General features: G+C 34.1%; 1 protein-coding gene and 1 long non-coding RNA gene across 3 annotated transcripts; one reads left to right on the top strand and one right to left on the bottom strand.

Annotated features, from left to right (window-relative positions):
* The first annotated feature begins 7,140 nt into the window (after positions 1 to 7,140).
* LOC108226563 (protein SMALL AUXIN UP-REGULATED RNA 12) lies at positions 7,141 to 7,883 on the top strand. Its single transcript, XM_017401536.2, has one exon. The coding sequence runs from the start codon at positions 7,243 to 7,245 to the stop codon at positions 7,561 to 7,563; it is 321 nt and encodes a 106-aa protein (XP_017257025.1). The 5' UTR covers positions 7,141 to 7,242; the 3' UTR covers positions 7,564 to 7,883.
* A 6,188-nt stretch (positions 7,884 to 14,071) lies between these two features.
* LOC108225242 (uncharacterized) lies at positions 14,072 to 16,635 on the bottom strand. 2 transcript variants are annotated; one of them, XR_010284173.1, is made up of 5 exons: positions 16,558 to 16,635; positions 16,343 to 16,414; positions 15,577 to 15,767; positions 14,955 to 15,084; positions 14,072 to 14,481 (listed from the first exon to the last, which is right to left on the bottom strand). It is a non-coding gene; the product is annotated as an uncharacterized LOC108225242 (long non-coding RNA). The 2 variants fall into 2 exon arrangements; XR_010284172.1 differs by lacking the exon at positions 14,955 to 15,084.
* Positions 16,636 to 17,598: the final 963 nt, after the last annotated feature.

The following is a 17,598-nucleotide window of genomic DNA, read 5'->3' as shown; positions in this document are numbered from 1 at the left end:
GTATCCAGACAACACCTTACGTAGATGAACCAGATATGGAGACCAAAATGCACCCCTCATCACTCTACTTAGTCGCTCTGATCCTTTATATAAAGCACTTTGACTTTTTGCACATTGTTTTAGGAGCTTTGACCACATATTTAAACTTAATATTTTTAAAATTTTCTTTTTCTGATTAAAAATATAACATAAATATTATTATTCAGAAAAAGAAAAATTTAAAAATATTAAGTTTAAATTGGTAGTCAAAGATCCTAAAACAATGTGCAAAAAGTCAAGGTGCCTTATATAAAGGACCAGAGAGTAGCTATCAAGGCCGATTTTAAAGGCATTTATTTAAAATTGGATCCATTGATGAATGACTCAGACCTAGGCCTGCTTGGAAACTTCCCTCACCCTCACTCTGGTTGGTTATTGAAACAAAACGGTAAATCTTATCGACAGTGTAATTATCTACCATTGCCGTCATTATTATTGTTTCATTTGGACCCAAAAGAAGGGAATCATTCCTCAGAAAGTCCATCGTAGATCATTGTAAAATGTTTTTACACAGATATAAAACAGTTTCACAGCGAGGGAGCGAGCGAAATGATCTCCTCTGTATGACTGGCATGTTCAAGATCCACGGGATCAAAAGTTAGCCTCTTTTTTTTGGGGAGGAGCTTCCACGAATAAATTGCAGTGTTATACGGGGTAGTCTGGGTAAGTTTAAAAAAAATGATTCTTGTTTAAAATAAAAAAGTGCACTAGAAATGAGGAGTAAGTCAAGACTTTTAAATGATTAATATGTCTGGAAAAAAGTAGAATTCATGATCGTTTAAGCGCTTCTGACTTTTTACACAAAGAATCAAGAAAAGCAGAAGCCGACTTTTTAGAAAAAGAAGCGGGAAGCAGGGCAGCCAAACATGCACTATAATTGTAGAAGAAACAAGGTGCTCCTAGTGCTAGAGGAGGTCTACAGTTTTATTCTCACCCTTCAACCCTACTTATAATCGAATACATTGAAATTTATGTCAACCACCAAAAAATGTAACATCAACAGGTCATCATATTATATCACCTCTTGTTTTATCCAGTGAGCAAAATGGATGGTAACAGGACATGGTTTATGCTACTCTGTAGATGTTATTCCTGTAGAGATGAGGGACAAGGATAAAACAGGATAGGTTTTATTATGTTGGTAAGGTGAATAAGTTTGTAAATACTTGGCTCCAAATGATGGACAGGGCAATGACAGGAAAAAGAAGAGACAGGAAGTAAAAGTATTACCCAAGGATGGTAAACTTGGAACCAATGCTTCTGTTCCCCACTTATTTACTTGTTTCTTTATATACCAGGACATTAACTTTCGGTAGGGTATTGTAAATTGAAAGCAAAATGAAGCCTTGAGCTTGATTCTATTACCTTCATCCATGTTGCAGTCTACATTTATGTTAAGTGCTTCTGTTTAGTACATTTTAATCTCCTTTCTTCCATGTTTGTTTGTAAAAGCTGTGAGCTCATATTGCCAAAGACGCGAGACAGTTAAAATCTGCACCTGATTTGTAAACGTTAGTTAGAGGTAGCATGTTCAATAGTGGGTGTCAGTCCAAATATTAAATAGTGGGTAAGGAGTTATAGGTAGCATATTTAGATAGAAATTTTTTATTGATAGAGATTTTTGTGTGTATATTGTGGAGATATCATTATTAACGGGATGTTAATCAATAAAAATCTACCATCTCACTGGAAAATGGTTGTTAGTGTGAAAATCCTTACATTCTCCGTTTCAATTTACATGTCCACTTTAAGAATAAAATTTGTTTCAATTTAGTTGTTCACTTCAACTTTCAATGTAAAATTATATTTTCAAATTCAGTTCTACTTCACATATTTGTTATTTATATTTCCCAGATCAACATCAATCCACATATTACTGTCATATAATGCAATTATTTATAAATAATTTTTTTTAAACTGTGTGATTTTTTAAGAATTGACATCTAATTTGAAGTGGAGGTAATATGCGATTAGTACTGGAATTTTGCGAGTTCTCATTGTTAACTGTGAATGACCATTCTTTTCCTAGCTGCAGGTTTAAGAAATTGCAAATTATGTCCCCCACCCCACTCCACTAGTTTTTTATGTAGATTGACTGGAGTAACTAAAACGTTTAATGCTGCAATCCCCCCAGGCATGTGCTTATTGCTTCAAGTTTAGATTTTCCGTGGTCTGAGACTAAAATATATAGTGGTTTTAAACAAGAGTCTAAAGACTGTTGAAATATTGGTAAAAGTTTTAAAGGTGCTGCTAAATTGACCGAAGTTGAGTATTCACAAACACACTGAAATCTGACCATAAAACAGATTCTCATTTATGTATGGATTTGCTTGCATGTAGGAGTATTCAGCAATCAGTAGCAGGAGACCAGGAACCAGGAAATTCTTACAACATTCAACTCTCTCCAGACAGTGTCCTGTCAATGAGACTAAGGTATCCTTACTAATTGCAATTAGCCATTAAATTTTACTAATCTTGCTAATTGCTATAGCCATCAGCACGTTTCAAGTAGATTACTTGCCTTCTGATAGCATTTGGAGATTGTGGATTTCTGTGAGACTAATGTGTTAAAGCCTTGGGAAATTTATGAAACCAAACTATACAGATAATTAATACATGTATTCAATTTTCTCCTTGTCAATTTGGTTTAGACTAATTCAGAAACCAAGCTAGAGTGGCAAAAATTAATTCAGTTCTATCTGGGCAGTCAATAAGTATCTGCAGCTGACGTACTCTGGAAAATAGAAAAGCAGAAGCCAGAAGCAACTTCTGTTTACTTGAAACAAACCGGGACTATGTATATATTTCCTTATCAATTTGGTTTAGGCTTACTATTATGCTCGATCTTTTATTACCACTAGGTGAGGGTATGATGAGTGGATGCATTGGCATGAAAAAATCAGAAACAGAAAAAAAATCTCAAGAGAAAAAATCAAGAATGGATAGCACACAAGCACTTGACAATCTTGTAATATGGATACCACAATATATGTATGGTTCATGTAAAGCTTGTGGGGGTGTTTGTACTCGAAAGGACTTGTTTGGGGGGCTAGACTAGTAAAACAAAAAGAGAAGACATGAATGCAGGACAGCTCCGTATCATGCAATTAATAACTTTTGAGCATTTGCCGATCACTCCTCTGAGCCTTAGAACATGCATATATTACTTTCTCTTCCAAATAGCTAGCTAGGTTGGCATAAGTGGTGCTCCTTGGAAGTGGGTTCATTTTCAGAATTTTGATTATATACATCAAAATGTATGAATTGATAGGAAGAGTAAATTAGCTAGGGTGGTTGTTTCATTATTCATTAGAGCAAGTCCAATGGTGATGCTAAAATGTGTATAGCTATTGCTATAATTTGAAACCAAAAAGTGGTTTTTGGTGTTAAGATAGAATTAATAGTCCAATGGTTAGATTTAAAATAGAACCAATTAGATGTATATTTAACTAACATTCAACTTTGGTGCTATATTATAGCAATAGCATCCCATTGGAGTTGCATTTTTTCCTTCGGTGCTATATTATAGCAATAGCAACATCTATACTTGGTTCTATATTTAGCACCAAGTATAGCATTTTGCTATTTTGCATCAAAATATAGCATCCCATTGGAGTTGTATTTTTTACTTGGGTGCTATATTATGGCAATAGCACCCACTTTAGCTCCTCCATTGGACTTACTCTTAGGAGGACCACCTTGAAAGCTGCATTATTTTGACAGGACTTCCATCAAACACTTTAATTCAGTGGCAGATTATGTTGTGTAGGAAGTATCCCACTAATCTACTTGCAAACCCTTCTTTGTTTCTAAAAACTGCTGGAACGAAGTTGAGTTGAGAGGGTAAAACGTGTCAATCTTATGACTAAGCTCGGATTTGATATTCTCTAAACTAAGCACGTGTGAGGTAAATCGATACGTGTAGGAGTAACAATGAACTTTGGAATATCAACTTTGGCTAACATGACAACAAGAAATCTGAGAGTTTGAACCCGTGAATAATTATTTTATGCAATATCAGAAACTTAATACTCCCTCCGTTTCAAATTAGATGTCCACTTTCAAAATATCACATAGTTTAAGAAAAGTAGATGTTCACAAATTAAATGTACTAGCCTTTAACCCGTGCTTGGCACGGGTGGATATATAGTCGTAATTTATTATTTATATTTTAAATTTTAACGTCATTTTATTAATATTTTAGTATTAATGGATTGAGTTTTAATTAAATTATATTATTCAACTGACTATATTTTCATATCAGGATATTAGTACATTTAATCCAAATTTAGTACACGTAGATTTAAAAATAAAAAATCAGAAAATTCAAATCTTTTCCAAACATAACCGATCATGTAATATTTTTGAAAGATTCAGTAATCTAATCAATCGAATTTCAACATAATTTTGTAATCTTGGTTTTTTTGACAACAATAACTTTTAAAATTAGAGTTAGAAACGGTTTTGGAATGCTTCGTGTTTATCTTGAAATAGAATACGCTAAAGTTAAAAAGAGTTATATGAAGGTTTAAAAAAAAAATTCAAAATTGTATATTTATAATTTTATTTATAACATCATTATAATTTTTTTAATGAAATATTATATGATAATGTATTTTTATTAGTGTTTTTAGTATTTGAAACTGTTTAACAATATAATACTAATGGACTCCATATTCGTGTTTATATTAAAATAGAACACGTTAAAGTTAAAAAGAGTTATATGAAGGTTCTTGTTAAAAGAAAATATTCAAAATTGTATATTTATAATTTTATATATAACATCATTATAATTTTTTTAATGAAATATTATATGATAATGGATTGTTATGAGTGTTTTTAGTATTTGAAACTGTTTAACAATATAATACTAATAGACTTCACATTTGTAGAGTTATAGTACAAAAAGACAGTACCAAACCAAAAAATATAACTAAAACCTCGGACTACAAATTATACCCATGTTGGCTTATTATAGTATAGTATAGATTAAATGATCATAATATGTGGTATGTGGTTGATCTAGGAAATATAAATAAGGAGTATGTGGAGTAGAATTGACTTTGAAAATATAATTTTGCATTGAAAGTTGAAGTGGACAACTAATTTGAAACAAAACTTTTTTTTCAAAGTGGACATGTAAATTGAAACGGAGGGAGCAGGAATAAGATACAAAGTAATTACCTATCTATCTGCGTGCAATCAGGTGTCCCTCTGTTTGAGTACCATGATGATTAGTTTTATCGATATAAATTTGCCAAAGGAGAGAAAAATTCTTATAGATTCTCCCGAAAATAGGAACATGTAAAGAAAATATTTAAAATACTTGTAAGATGTTTCTCCAATTCATTTTGCCATGTAGTGTGAGACTGTGAGTGAGAGTTGAATGTCACAAGAAATTCAGTTGAAATTCAATATTATAGGCAAAATTTATTTATATAATGAAACTAAATAAAACCATAAACTTTGTTGTATATATTATTATGCATCAAATTTATACAAGACTCAGTGATCTTCTAACATCGCATGGGTGTAGTCATCCAAGTACACAAGTCCTAGATGTGAATATATATGTATGTGTGCATGTAGATTGTAGCACAGATTGCAGAGGGAAATACAAAATGGAGAATGGACACATTAATTTTAATATATTTCTAAACTCTAAATATGTAGAGTAAACTCTTTAATTCTAATGGTAGTGGCAAACAGTTGCAAATAAATATGTAAACTTTTGACTGGTGTACTGAGCTTGTGTCAGCCACGCACTATACATGTTTTCATAGATGTTTTTTTTGGAAACGGTCTTTCCAGTGTGTGCCCAGGAGCACACAATAAGTACCAACTCTCATATGAAAATAACTTTTTTTGATTGGTGGAATTGGTGTGAATGCAGGGGGTCATCAACATTTATTATCAATCCACCAATCAAAAACTGCATTTTCATGAGAGTTAATGATTATTGTGTGCCCATGAACACACCATAGAAAATTCGCTTCGGAAAGGAATTACACATATAATTTTCTGAAATAGACAGAATGTTGGAAATCTAAATACTTCTGCAGCCAACAGTGATGTTGAAATTTGAAACCTGAAGCTTTTGAAACTGCCAACTGCTAAGCAATACTACCTCACTTAATGGCTTTGAGTAGCAGGAGAAATGTTTTCATTATGGTAACTGCAATCAAACGGATTTTCTAGCAAGCATAAATCCTAACGATCAGTTTTTATAATATATTATCTTATTATATATTTCTAGCAATCATCGGTTGTTCCCAGCATATAAAATCTCGTATTACATCCCACCACCACCTAGGTCCCAATTTTCTCCTTAAGCAAATTACACAGCTCTCCTTATTTCATTATCTGCTAATAATAACTAGTATAAACTTGTACGTACAGCTAGTTTAAGACAAAGACACTGCATTAGCTACAGATATACATGGGGAGGGGTGGGGCTTCAAAATGCCATTGTGAGGACACACATTATGATATTTTTATAAAATATAATTTAATAACATTTTTTAAATTTATTTTATTTTTGAATGAAAATTTAGATGTCAAATTTTATTCAGTAAAAATAATTTTAAAAAAATTATGAAATTATATCTTATAAAAATCTCAAAAATACATATAGAAAAAATAACATAAACAACAGGAGGACGGGGGAGTATTAAGGGGCCGTTTGGGTGAGATTAAAATAAGTGCTTATTGTTTAAAATAAATAAGTAGAGTAGAAGTTAGAAGCAAGATAAGACTTATAAGTGATTAAAGTGTTTGGGAAATAAGCAGAAGTCCTGAAACAAAAGCTAGCATTCATAACTTTTTATAAGTGCTTCTTGATTTTTTACACAAACGGTACGAATAAGTGCTTCTAACTTATAAACCGAGAAGTCCAGCTTAAAATGGGTTGCCAAACACCCACTAAGTTTTTGGGCCCAGGGTGTCGCTCTAGATATACATTATACACACAGTACGTAGAGATGAGTAGTTGAAACTAAAAACACCCATGGTCTGGTCCTTTGCCCCTTGCCCCCTTCCCCAGCCCCACATGTGGACCCCTCTCTCAATCTCCCTTATCTCTCTCTAGCCAAGTCTCGATAAAACCCCTTGACAACCCTCTATTCTCTCCACAACTCTCTCTCAAATATTCCCAAACTAATTCCCTCAAAACTAACTTTCTTCAAAAACCAAAAGAAAAAGGAGATGGGTGTTGGAAAATCAAACAAAATGCCCCAGACCGCAGTCCTCAAACAAATCCTCAAGAGATGTTCGAGCCTCGGCAAGAAACACGGCTGCGACAATCTCTCCGGCCTCCCGGTCGACGTGCCCAAAGGCCACTTTGCAGTCTACGTCGGAGAGAACCGGAGCCGATACATTGTGCCCATTTCGTTTCTCACACACCCCCAGTTTCAGTGCCTCCTCCAACAAGCTGAAGATGAGTTCGGATTTGTGCATGACATGGGACTCACCATTCCATGTGAACAAGTCGTTTTCGAGTCCTTGACCTCAATGCTCCGATGCTGATCTTTTTTGCTTATTATTTTTATCGCTTGATAATTCATGGATGGTTCGATTTGTTGAACGAGGAAGATGGTCAAGAAGAAGCAGCTGCTGCTTCTCTTTTTTTAACATCTTTCCTCGTTTTGGTTTGGTCTTGAAGCTGTCGTTAGTGTTTTTTTTTTTTTTGGAATTCAGTGATGACTCTAACCCAACACTCATAGACTTTTTGAGGGTTAGATTAATTTGTATATCTTCCTCGTCATATATAGAGGTGTTAATTAGCTATGCCCTGTGAGTGGAACTTAATGTTAATGAAAGATGGCTCAGTGCCATAATTTGTTCAAGGACTATCAGTTTTATGTGTTTGCATGTGTGTTTACAGTGCACATGTTTCTGTATGTTTGTATTTAGATCTGACATGCCTTACTATTTCTTACTTTACCGTACTCCCTCCAACCCAATACAAAATTATAGGTATACTCCCTCCGTCCCAGTAGATTGTATACATTTGATTTGGACACGGAGACCAAGAAAAAGTGTAAAAAGTAAGTAAAGTGAGATGAAAAGTGAGTAAAGTGGTGGGACCCATTTATATTTAATGATAGATTTGAGATAGTGGAAGAAAGTAGTGGGTGTAATAGTGTTTATATTATTATAGAATGAAGATAGTGGAAGAAAGAAGTGGGTGTAATAGTGTTTTATATTATTAAAAGTTAGACCCGGCAAATTTTCACACGACACGAATACACGACACGAAAACGACACGAAAATTTAGTGTTTGTGTTTGCATTTTGAGTACACGACACGAAAAGGTACACGACACGAAATACACGACTGAGAAGTCTTGTCGGTTTTGTGTTTACCCTTCGGGTACACGACACGACACGAGGTACACGAAATAAATAAATAAATAAATAAATAAATATATATATATATATATATATATATATATATATATATATATATATATATATATATATATACCCTTCGAATTAAGAGTTGGTCGCGGACAAATTCAAAGTTTCCCAATTATCCTTTATTTTATGTAACTTTTATTATGTTTAAGCCTGAATTTGGACAATATTTGTAAAATATTAATATTTCGTGTACTAATTCGTTACCAGTTTCGTGTATTTTTTCGTGTATATTTCGTGTTTTCGTGTTTTCATGTACTATTTCGTATCGTGTCGTTTTCGTGTACATGAAAAAATTCGTGTACTACAGTTCGTGTCGTTTTTACCTGTTTCTAAATCGTGTCGTGTTCGTGTTTACAATCGTGTACACGAATTGAATTCGTGTCGTGTTCGTGTATACCCACCAGATACACGAAACACGAAAGTACACGACACGTTTATACACGACACGAACGATTTGCCAGGTCTATTAAAAGTTACTATATTTGGAATGTATAGATATGATGGGACGTCCCAAAAAGGAAACTGTATAAAATTGATTGGGACGGAGGGAGTACGTGATTTAGTTGTACGTATTATTGAAATGTTTGTAAACCATTGAGACGGAGAGAGTAACACAGTATAATGTTTACAAATCGGGCTTCAAGGAAAACATGGTCCCCATAACGAGCTCATGGGAGAACATGGCTTTCGTATTTGGGTTTGTCTAGTGTGTGCCCATGGGCACATGCTAAGCGCGGAATTTGATATGTTTGGGAGGTTTTGATTGGTGTGGTTGTTGTATTTGCAGAAGGGTCCATCATTATTAAGATATGAGAGCCAATCAAAATTTCTCAAACTTGTAAAATTCCGCGCTTAGTATATGCCCATGGGCACACACTAGAAAAACCGTTCATATTTTGGAAAATCCTTGGTTTAAAGAGATACTCCCTCCGTCCCCCTCAATTGTTTACATTGGAGGGAGCACGGAGACCAAGACAATGTATGAAAAATGAGAAAAGTCAGATGAAAAGTGGGTAAAGTGGTGGGACCCATCAATATTTAATAATAGATTTGAGATAGTGGAAGAAAGTAGTGGGTGTAATAGTAGTTTTTATTATTAAATATGAGATAGTGGGGAAAGATAACGGGTGTAATGATGGAAAAAACTTACTATTTATGGTAACGTAAAGAAATGAGAGGGACATCCCAAAATAGTAACCGTAAAGAAATGAGAGGGACAAAGGGAGTAACAAATAGTACAAATAAAAATTATGAAAATTGTGTAAAAAACCTAAATTCCAATGATATATTAGTGTTTGACGCTGATTTTAGCCAATATTCTAGTAGTGGCTTTGTCGCAAAAAAATATTTATATAACAAAAATTCGTTGTTATAATAAATTAATATATTTTATCGTAATGAACTGATATAAAAATAATATATTATTTTTAAAATATAATTAAGCGATGACAAAGATTTTAGCCTGAACTTAGAGATATTTTTATCAGTTATATCAATAAATTATTATCCATACGGATACATGTAATTCGGCTGGCCCAGTATCGAGTATCGACATAATGCTCACCGCCTCACATGCATCTTAATCGCGATTTCGAATATTGTGAATTTAAATGAGAGACGTATAAAATTTAAAAGAAGAAAATCACGCTTAAAAAACCAGAACGGAAGGAGTAGTATTCTTCATCCTTATAATACTCTAGTTTATTTATTTATTTATCAATCTTGTTTAAGTAAAATGAAAAGAATTGTTTGTTTTCAAGAAATGAAATAGAACTGCTGAATCAAAAGATTTCAACATAGCTATAAAATAATGCGGCAGGGTGATATAGGACACATCATGCATGGATTGGGGGCTAGTTAGTGACTTACGGGACCCAGCCATAATATGAGATGAATATGATGATGAAAGAAAGCATTGATAGATATTCTGTTCATAAATTATCAACTTTACTCTGATTTCACATGGAAGTCAGCTTCAGCTAGGGGGTGGCAATCGTTTCGTTTCGTATACTTTCGTTTCGTGTATTTTCGTGTTTCGTGTACTCGAAGGTGAAATCCGTATCCGCCCGTTATTAATTTCGTGTATCTAATTTGAAACCCGTATCCGTTTCGAATCGTTTCGTATATATTTCGTGTACTTTTCGTGTATATTATATATAAAAATTTTAATATATTTTTTAATCAAAAAATGGATTTAATATATATTTTCCTTTATAAATTTATTAAATGTGAATGATATATATTATACTTGTATACAATTCTTTATAAATTTGTTAATGTATCTACAATATATATCCACACATACATATAAATATATACTTTATACTCAATTATATATTTAATATATCATTACATATATATAATAAATATAATCTACAAATATTTCGTGTACTTTCGTGTATTTCGTGTACCCCAAATGAAAACCCATATCCGACACGAAATCTATCTTGTAATTTCGTGTTCGTGTACCTTCGTGTTTCGTGTATCAAAAATCAAAACCCGTATCCATTTTTTTCGTGTCGTTTCGTTTCGTGTTAGCGTGTTACGTGTCAAATTGTCAGGCCTAGCTTCAGCCTTGTATTTCCTCCTTTCCCTGTGTGAGGCTACTTATAACCATTACTGCTGACGTGTATAGGCATGTTGATCATAGCTCCTATCCAATCCGATCAGAAACGTTTTTAGTGGTATAGATTTGTAGAAAAGAAAAATCGATCCAAAATATGATTCGATAAAAAAAATGAAAATAATTGAAACGGATATGGATACAAGGTGATTCGGTCTGACAGATAATATATATATATAGAGAGTTTTGCTCAAATGAGATCTCATATTAATTTGAGATATGAGATCTAATCTAGTCCACTCATTTAAATACATTATATTCATCTCTCAACATTCATTTAATATTTTAATATTTCACCATCTTCTAATTCAACTACTAATCACCTTCAACCATCGCTGCCACCAGCACTAGCGACCACCACCACCTCTGACGACCACCAGAAAATCACCACCGACAAACACAAAATCACCACCGTTAAACGAGAGATCAACACCAAAAAGTGAGAAATCAACACCTATAAACGAAATCACCACCGTTAAAACAAACACTCCGCCAGAAAAATGAGTAATCAACACAAAAAAAATAAGAAATCAACACCAGAAAACGAAAATCACCATCATAAAAACAAAAATCACCACATAAACAACCAGATATGCAATCACACCGCCACTCATCACACCACCACGAGCGGCATCTCCGGCGAACACACCACCACTCTCATCCACGCCTTTAACATCCTCCTCCCTTACCGCCCCAGCCTTGTACAAAAAGTCCTCCAGGTCAATGCTGGCTTCGCATTGCTCCCACTCACCGGCTGGATTTGTGTGTACTATAACGGCGACGGCAACATTGAGGAACAGTGGTGGTTCAACTGGTGGAGGCGGCAGCGAGCCACTGTGGACCAGGTACGAGGAGGAAGTTGAGGGGCTGGGGGCGGGGGCGGGGGCGGGGGGGGGAGAGAGAGAGCAGATATGATGTGTTGCGGTAGTGGTGGACGGGGGACTACTGGTGCGTGGTGGTGGGTGTGTGGGTGGTGATAGGGGTGTTGTGGGTGGTGGATGAAAGAGATGAAGGATAAAATAGAAATATAAAATATGTGGTTGAGATTTAATTTAGGGATATGAATGTGTGGCTAGGATTAGATCACATATCTCACATTAGCTGGGGCTCTCATTTGAGCTGCACACACACACACACACACACACACACACACACACACACACATATATATATATATATATGTAGAGAGAGAGAGAGTCTTACTCTAATACAAACCTCCTTATTCTACAAACTAAGAACCCACCTCAAATATCACTAAATTCTAAAGCACATATCACTAATATTTACACCTCGAAATACAGGGAGCTGAAAGAAATATTATTATACAAAATTAATGCTTAAACAGAGGTAATTTGCACAGAATATTACTCCTTTCGTCTCAATATATAAGTCCCTTTCGATTTTTGACCGGTCAAAATTGACTATATTTTGACTGAAATTTATAAATATTATATAACTGAAAAAAGAATTAAAAAAAATAATCATCAAAAGATAAATCAAGTCTATTTTAATATGTAACTTTTTATTTTCTATAACAACTCTTGGAAAAACAAAAAGGACTTATAAATTGATAAAAAGAGTACTCCCTCCGTTTTGATACAACCAACACATACATGTAATACTGCATACCCACAACGTCACGCACATACATATAACCACTGACCGCTGGTGGAAGATCTATAACCTTCTGCTATATATATGTCCTCAGATCTGCAAAAGTCACGGTGGTGATTTTTTTATTGCACAACAGGTGATTTTTTGTTGATTTGTATTGATTTTTGGTCATTTTGACTTTTGCCTGTTGATTATATGGTGGAAGTGGTGTGCAGATGGAAGTGGTGGTGTTAAGATGGTGGTAGTGGCGAATGAGGTGGTTGTGATGATTAATGATGGTTTTGGCAGATTTTGTTTGATTCTGTTGATTTTTATTGAGATTTGGTGATTTCTCATAGATATGGTGAATTTCACGAGGTAGTGACCGGAGAAGGTGGTGGTAAGGTGGTTTTCTTCTGGTAATTTTATAAAACCCGGTAATTTTCCGTTAACAATGGTGATTTTTGATTTGCGGTGGCTGGAGACGATAACGGAGTAGGCGGTTTGTTATTTTACACCAACTATAAGAAAGATTGTAGAAGGGGGGGGTTGAATACAATCTTTTACAAATTTAAATGATTCAAGAATAATACACTAAGAACACAGTAAACAGAAAAACACCAAGTATTAAAAATACGGGTGGATTGAATGATCCACCCGTGAGATTTTATATAGAAGAATCTGTGGATTGTTTACAATTCGCACAGCTGCTGGTTCATCACTCAAACAAGTTCTAACTATCAGATTTTTCTCTCAAGTAAATTGAACAAGTTCAACTGATGCTTCTAACTTGGTTATATACTCCAAGTTTTACAAAGCTTTTAGCTAGATTACAAAATGCACTCTAATCTAAAAACAATGCTGCACAACTTTGTCTTATCACTACGCCATAAACGCTCATATGCAACGCTCAATAGTGTTGCCTTATACCCCAAATGGTGTTGCCTTAAGACCGAAATCGAGATATGCAACACTTTCTGAGCGTTGCATACGCGAGCCTTGCCTTTGACCTATAAGGCAACACTTTTGGCTATCTAATGCAACACCAAAAATGTATTGCATTATACACATAATGCAACACCGCCTTTTTATAAAGGCAACATCTCCCGGTGTTGCCCCAACAGGTGGACACACATCAGAGGTGGGTCCCACTCCACCTGCCACATCAACTGGGTCCCACCTGCCACATCAACTGGGTCCACTTGCCACGTCATTGATGAGTCACTTTCCACGTCATAGGTGGGTCCCACATGATCCAAATGTTTAAAAAATAATTAGTAGGTCCCACATATCTTTTGCAACACCATATATTACAATATGCAACACTAGGTTATTTATATTTGCAACACTGATAGATTAAATATGAAACACTAAATAAATAAAAATTACAACACTGACAAAAGTAAAATACAACACTTTCTATAAAATTTTGGCAATATCTGTCTTGAACATTCATAAATCCATTCCTAACCAAGCAAGTAAACAACAAAATAACCTAGTCTCAGATCTCCATAAATCCCTTCTCAATGTTGTACGTTCATTGTAGATACTATATTGTAGATACTATATTTCACTACACCAGGTCAATGTGGGACAAAAATGGCAGCTGACTTTGAGGATGCACTGATTTCCTTCATGGTATCAAAGTATCGAGTCACCAGCACCATATCCATAACATCCTTAGCAAAAGTCCCAGGAACATTATAAGAAAAGGCACCAGTTCCAAATAGATGAGTAGTAGTAGCCAAAGTAGCCATTCCACTTTTGAAGCAAAGTACTCTTTCTGCCTTGTCAAGCTTTGCCAGGATACTTCAAATAAGAAAGAGTTAAAATGCACATCAATCACAAATGCCAAGTTCGGACAATGTTAGTATCTCATCTTGATTGTAGTTTGTAATTGAGAATCATCATCAATAGAAATCCACCTTCTTAAGAAGAAAAATTCACAACTGAAATTTTTGGTTCTTAGTAGTAATATTTGAAAAAAAAAACAAGATGTAAATGTCTGGCTACGAAGATGGACCAGACGAAGAGTATCACATTTCTACTTTTTAACTGAAGTTTGATATGTGACACGGCCTTTGCAGTTATATCATTAAACTAGAATAGACATATAGGCAGTGCCTAGTAATATATATCTTTAATTGTTTAGATCTCATTCCACCATATGTATATATTTCATTATTAAATTCTATTAGGTTATCTTATCGTGCAGACTGAGTTGGTTCAGATCGAAAACAACTGTTTGGGTAAAGGAGCTCACCAGCTTATTCTGGGATTACCTAAAAATGGAGCATTAGCAACGAAATCATTTTCCTTATAATGCTCAAACCCATTAATAGGCAGTGCATCTGTTGCAAGCTCATCACTGTTCCAAGTGACTACACACACTTCTGGTCTCTGAGTATTTCCCTGTGCAGAATAAGATAAATACTATAGATAGACAACTTTATTCATGTCTATATACAGGGTTTTCTGGTGCATATTGCTACTATCTATAATTGTATAAACAATATATCAGAAGATAGACAACCTCATACAGGGTTTTCCGTGAGAAATTCAAAATGATATAAGCTGAAGCTATAGAACCAGTCACTATCCACTATTAGTAGGAAACAGGAAGTCTATGCCTTGAACAGTTTTCTCTATTTCGAATCACAGTTATTCATTTTTGAAATTTTAAAACATTAATATACTTTCTTCCGGTTTGGAATTTAGCACGTCAAAACCAGGTAGCACATAAGCCAACTCAATTCATGTACATTCTAGAAACAATAGTAATTACATTACTCAAAAGCAGGGAGACATATAAGTTCTGCTATTTCATCAGATTTTCTAAATAATAAAGATGGATGTGTAGAAATATAGACCGACACTGTTTAATTATCAAGTCAGGGATCTTACGCCTTCATAGTTACTAGGAGCTTTCTGAAGCTTTGGATCTGAATCACTAATGTTCTCCAAATGCTTTAATACAGCCTCTCCATACTTGGAGCAGTTGGTTCTTTCAAACCATCCAGCAAGTCTGTCAAAACTTGGCTGCCGCCATCGAGTCCTGAAGCTCTAGCTGATGCAAGTTTATTTAATAGTTTAACCTGCAAGTAGTGCGGAGAGAAAAATATCATATAAATGGTGAAGTTTAAATGAAGTACACTCACATGCCTGCCAGAAATACAAGTATTTGGTATGAAAATATCATATTTGGTATGATTCATAAGCCATTAGAAAATAATCAGTTAACAATCCGATTCCAAGTGATTCTTATGTCAAACAACAATAAAAGTATACCTTCTGGAAAACACTACAAAACCATACCAATTCATCATTCCTGTGCTCAGATATATGTCATAAAATCAAATCAACAGAAAGGGATAAGAAACATATCCAAGCTTCAAATCATATATATCATTAATCCAGAACCATGATACTTACACTACTTCAGAATCAGAAAACAAAGACCTAAGTCTATCACCTCGACATTTAATCAAACACTTTCAAAACACAACTTAGACACTCAACAAACACAAGTTCAGGAGCTGGTAAATTTGTTGACCGCCTTGGTGCCTTTAGAAACAGTGTGCTTGGCCAATTCACCGGGGAGCAAAAGCCTCACAGCAAATAAAAACTACACAAATTTAACCAAAATCTAGACAAGAAAGCCCCAATTTACCTCGATGAAATCTGTAACTCAAAGACCCAAATTTCAAGCTCCGGCTAAAACACCAACTCGAAACCTAACCACCTGCATAATTTAAAAAATAGAAATTAATAGTGAAGAAATACAAAATCAGATAGTGAAGAAATAGAAGATCAAAAGAATAAAATAGAAACTAAAGTAGCAGGGTAGATGTGAGTTATTGTTGGCCATGAGATAGCAGAGCAAACCATGGATGTAGATAGACAGAGTCGAGAGGAAGTTTTTTGATGTGTGTGTTTTTAATCGAATTGGGTGTTTAGTTTTGGGGGGAATTTTGCCGCCCGTGCAGTGATTTTCTTTTCACCTTGTAGTCTGGTACACTGTGTTTACATTCATTTTTTATTAAAAAAAATTAGCAATAATTTAAATTGTTTTCATGCAGATTATATACAGAAAATAGTTATATATATGTGTAATATAATTAATATAATATATATTATTTCATAATTTAATTAAACAACTAAACTAATTTATCTATATTTTTCTTAAATATATATTATTATCATCAAAATATTTGTAATTACTTAAAATTATTACTCATATTAGTCATATTTACATAATATATTTAAACTCTATAACATATCATATATTAGTTACTACAACTAAAATATATATTAAATCAGATTATAGATATAACTAATTATTTTTATTTATACATTAACTAAGGTAATTATAAATCCAAGGTTACTCTATTGTAAAGTTTTTTAGATAACGGTGGACGTCGCAACAGCCTCATCACTTGTTAATATTATGATATTTATTATACTAAATTTTCAAAATAAAAAATCAGAATACAAATATCAATATATATTACTTGAAGATATATTTAAATTTTATAATTATAAAAAAATTTAATTTTTAATGCAACACTACTGTTGCACGACATACACGTTGCAACACTAGTGTAGCGGCGCAACACAACATACATGTCTAATGCAATACTATTTGAAGGAGTGTTGCATAAGATCACTAGGATAGAGCTAACGAAACACTAGGGTGGCAACACTTTATAAAAAACGTTGCATATGAGCACTTATGGTGTAGTGTATGCATGCTTTCTGAGATGTCTTCATCTTTGACCATCATCTTGATTTGATCCAGATTGCACTGCATGAGATAAGTATGTTTCTGCTTCTTCTTTATTTTCCTAATTAGGCTTCCATGTCTATTTTAGTGTAATTCGATCCATGTGATTTGTCAGACTTAAGCTCTAGTCACTTTCAACTGCT

The sequence above is a fragment of the Daucus carota genome, chromosome 6, assembly GCF_001625215.2.
Source record: "Daucus carota subsp. sativus chromosome 6, DH1 v3.0, whole genome shotgun sequence".
NCBI classification, from domain to species: domain Eukaryota; kingdom Viridiplantae; phylum Streptophyta; class Magnoliopsida; order Apiales; family Apiaceae; genus Daucus; species Daucus carota.
The sequence above is the reverse complement of the archived record's forward strand: the minus strand, read 5'-3'. Positions and strand labels throughout refer to the sequence as shown.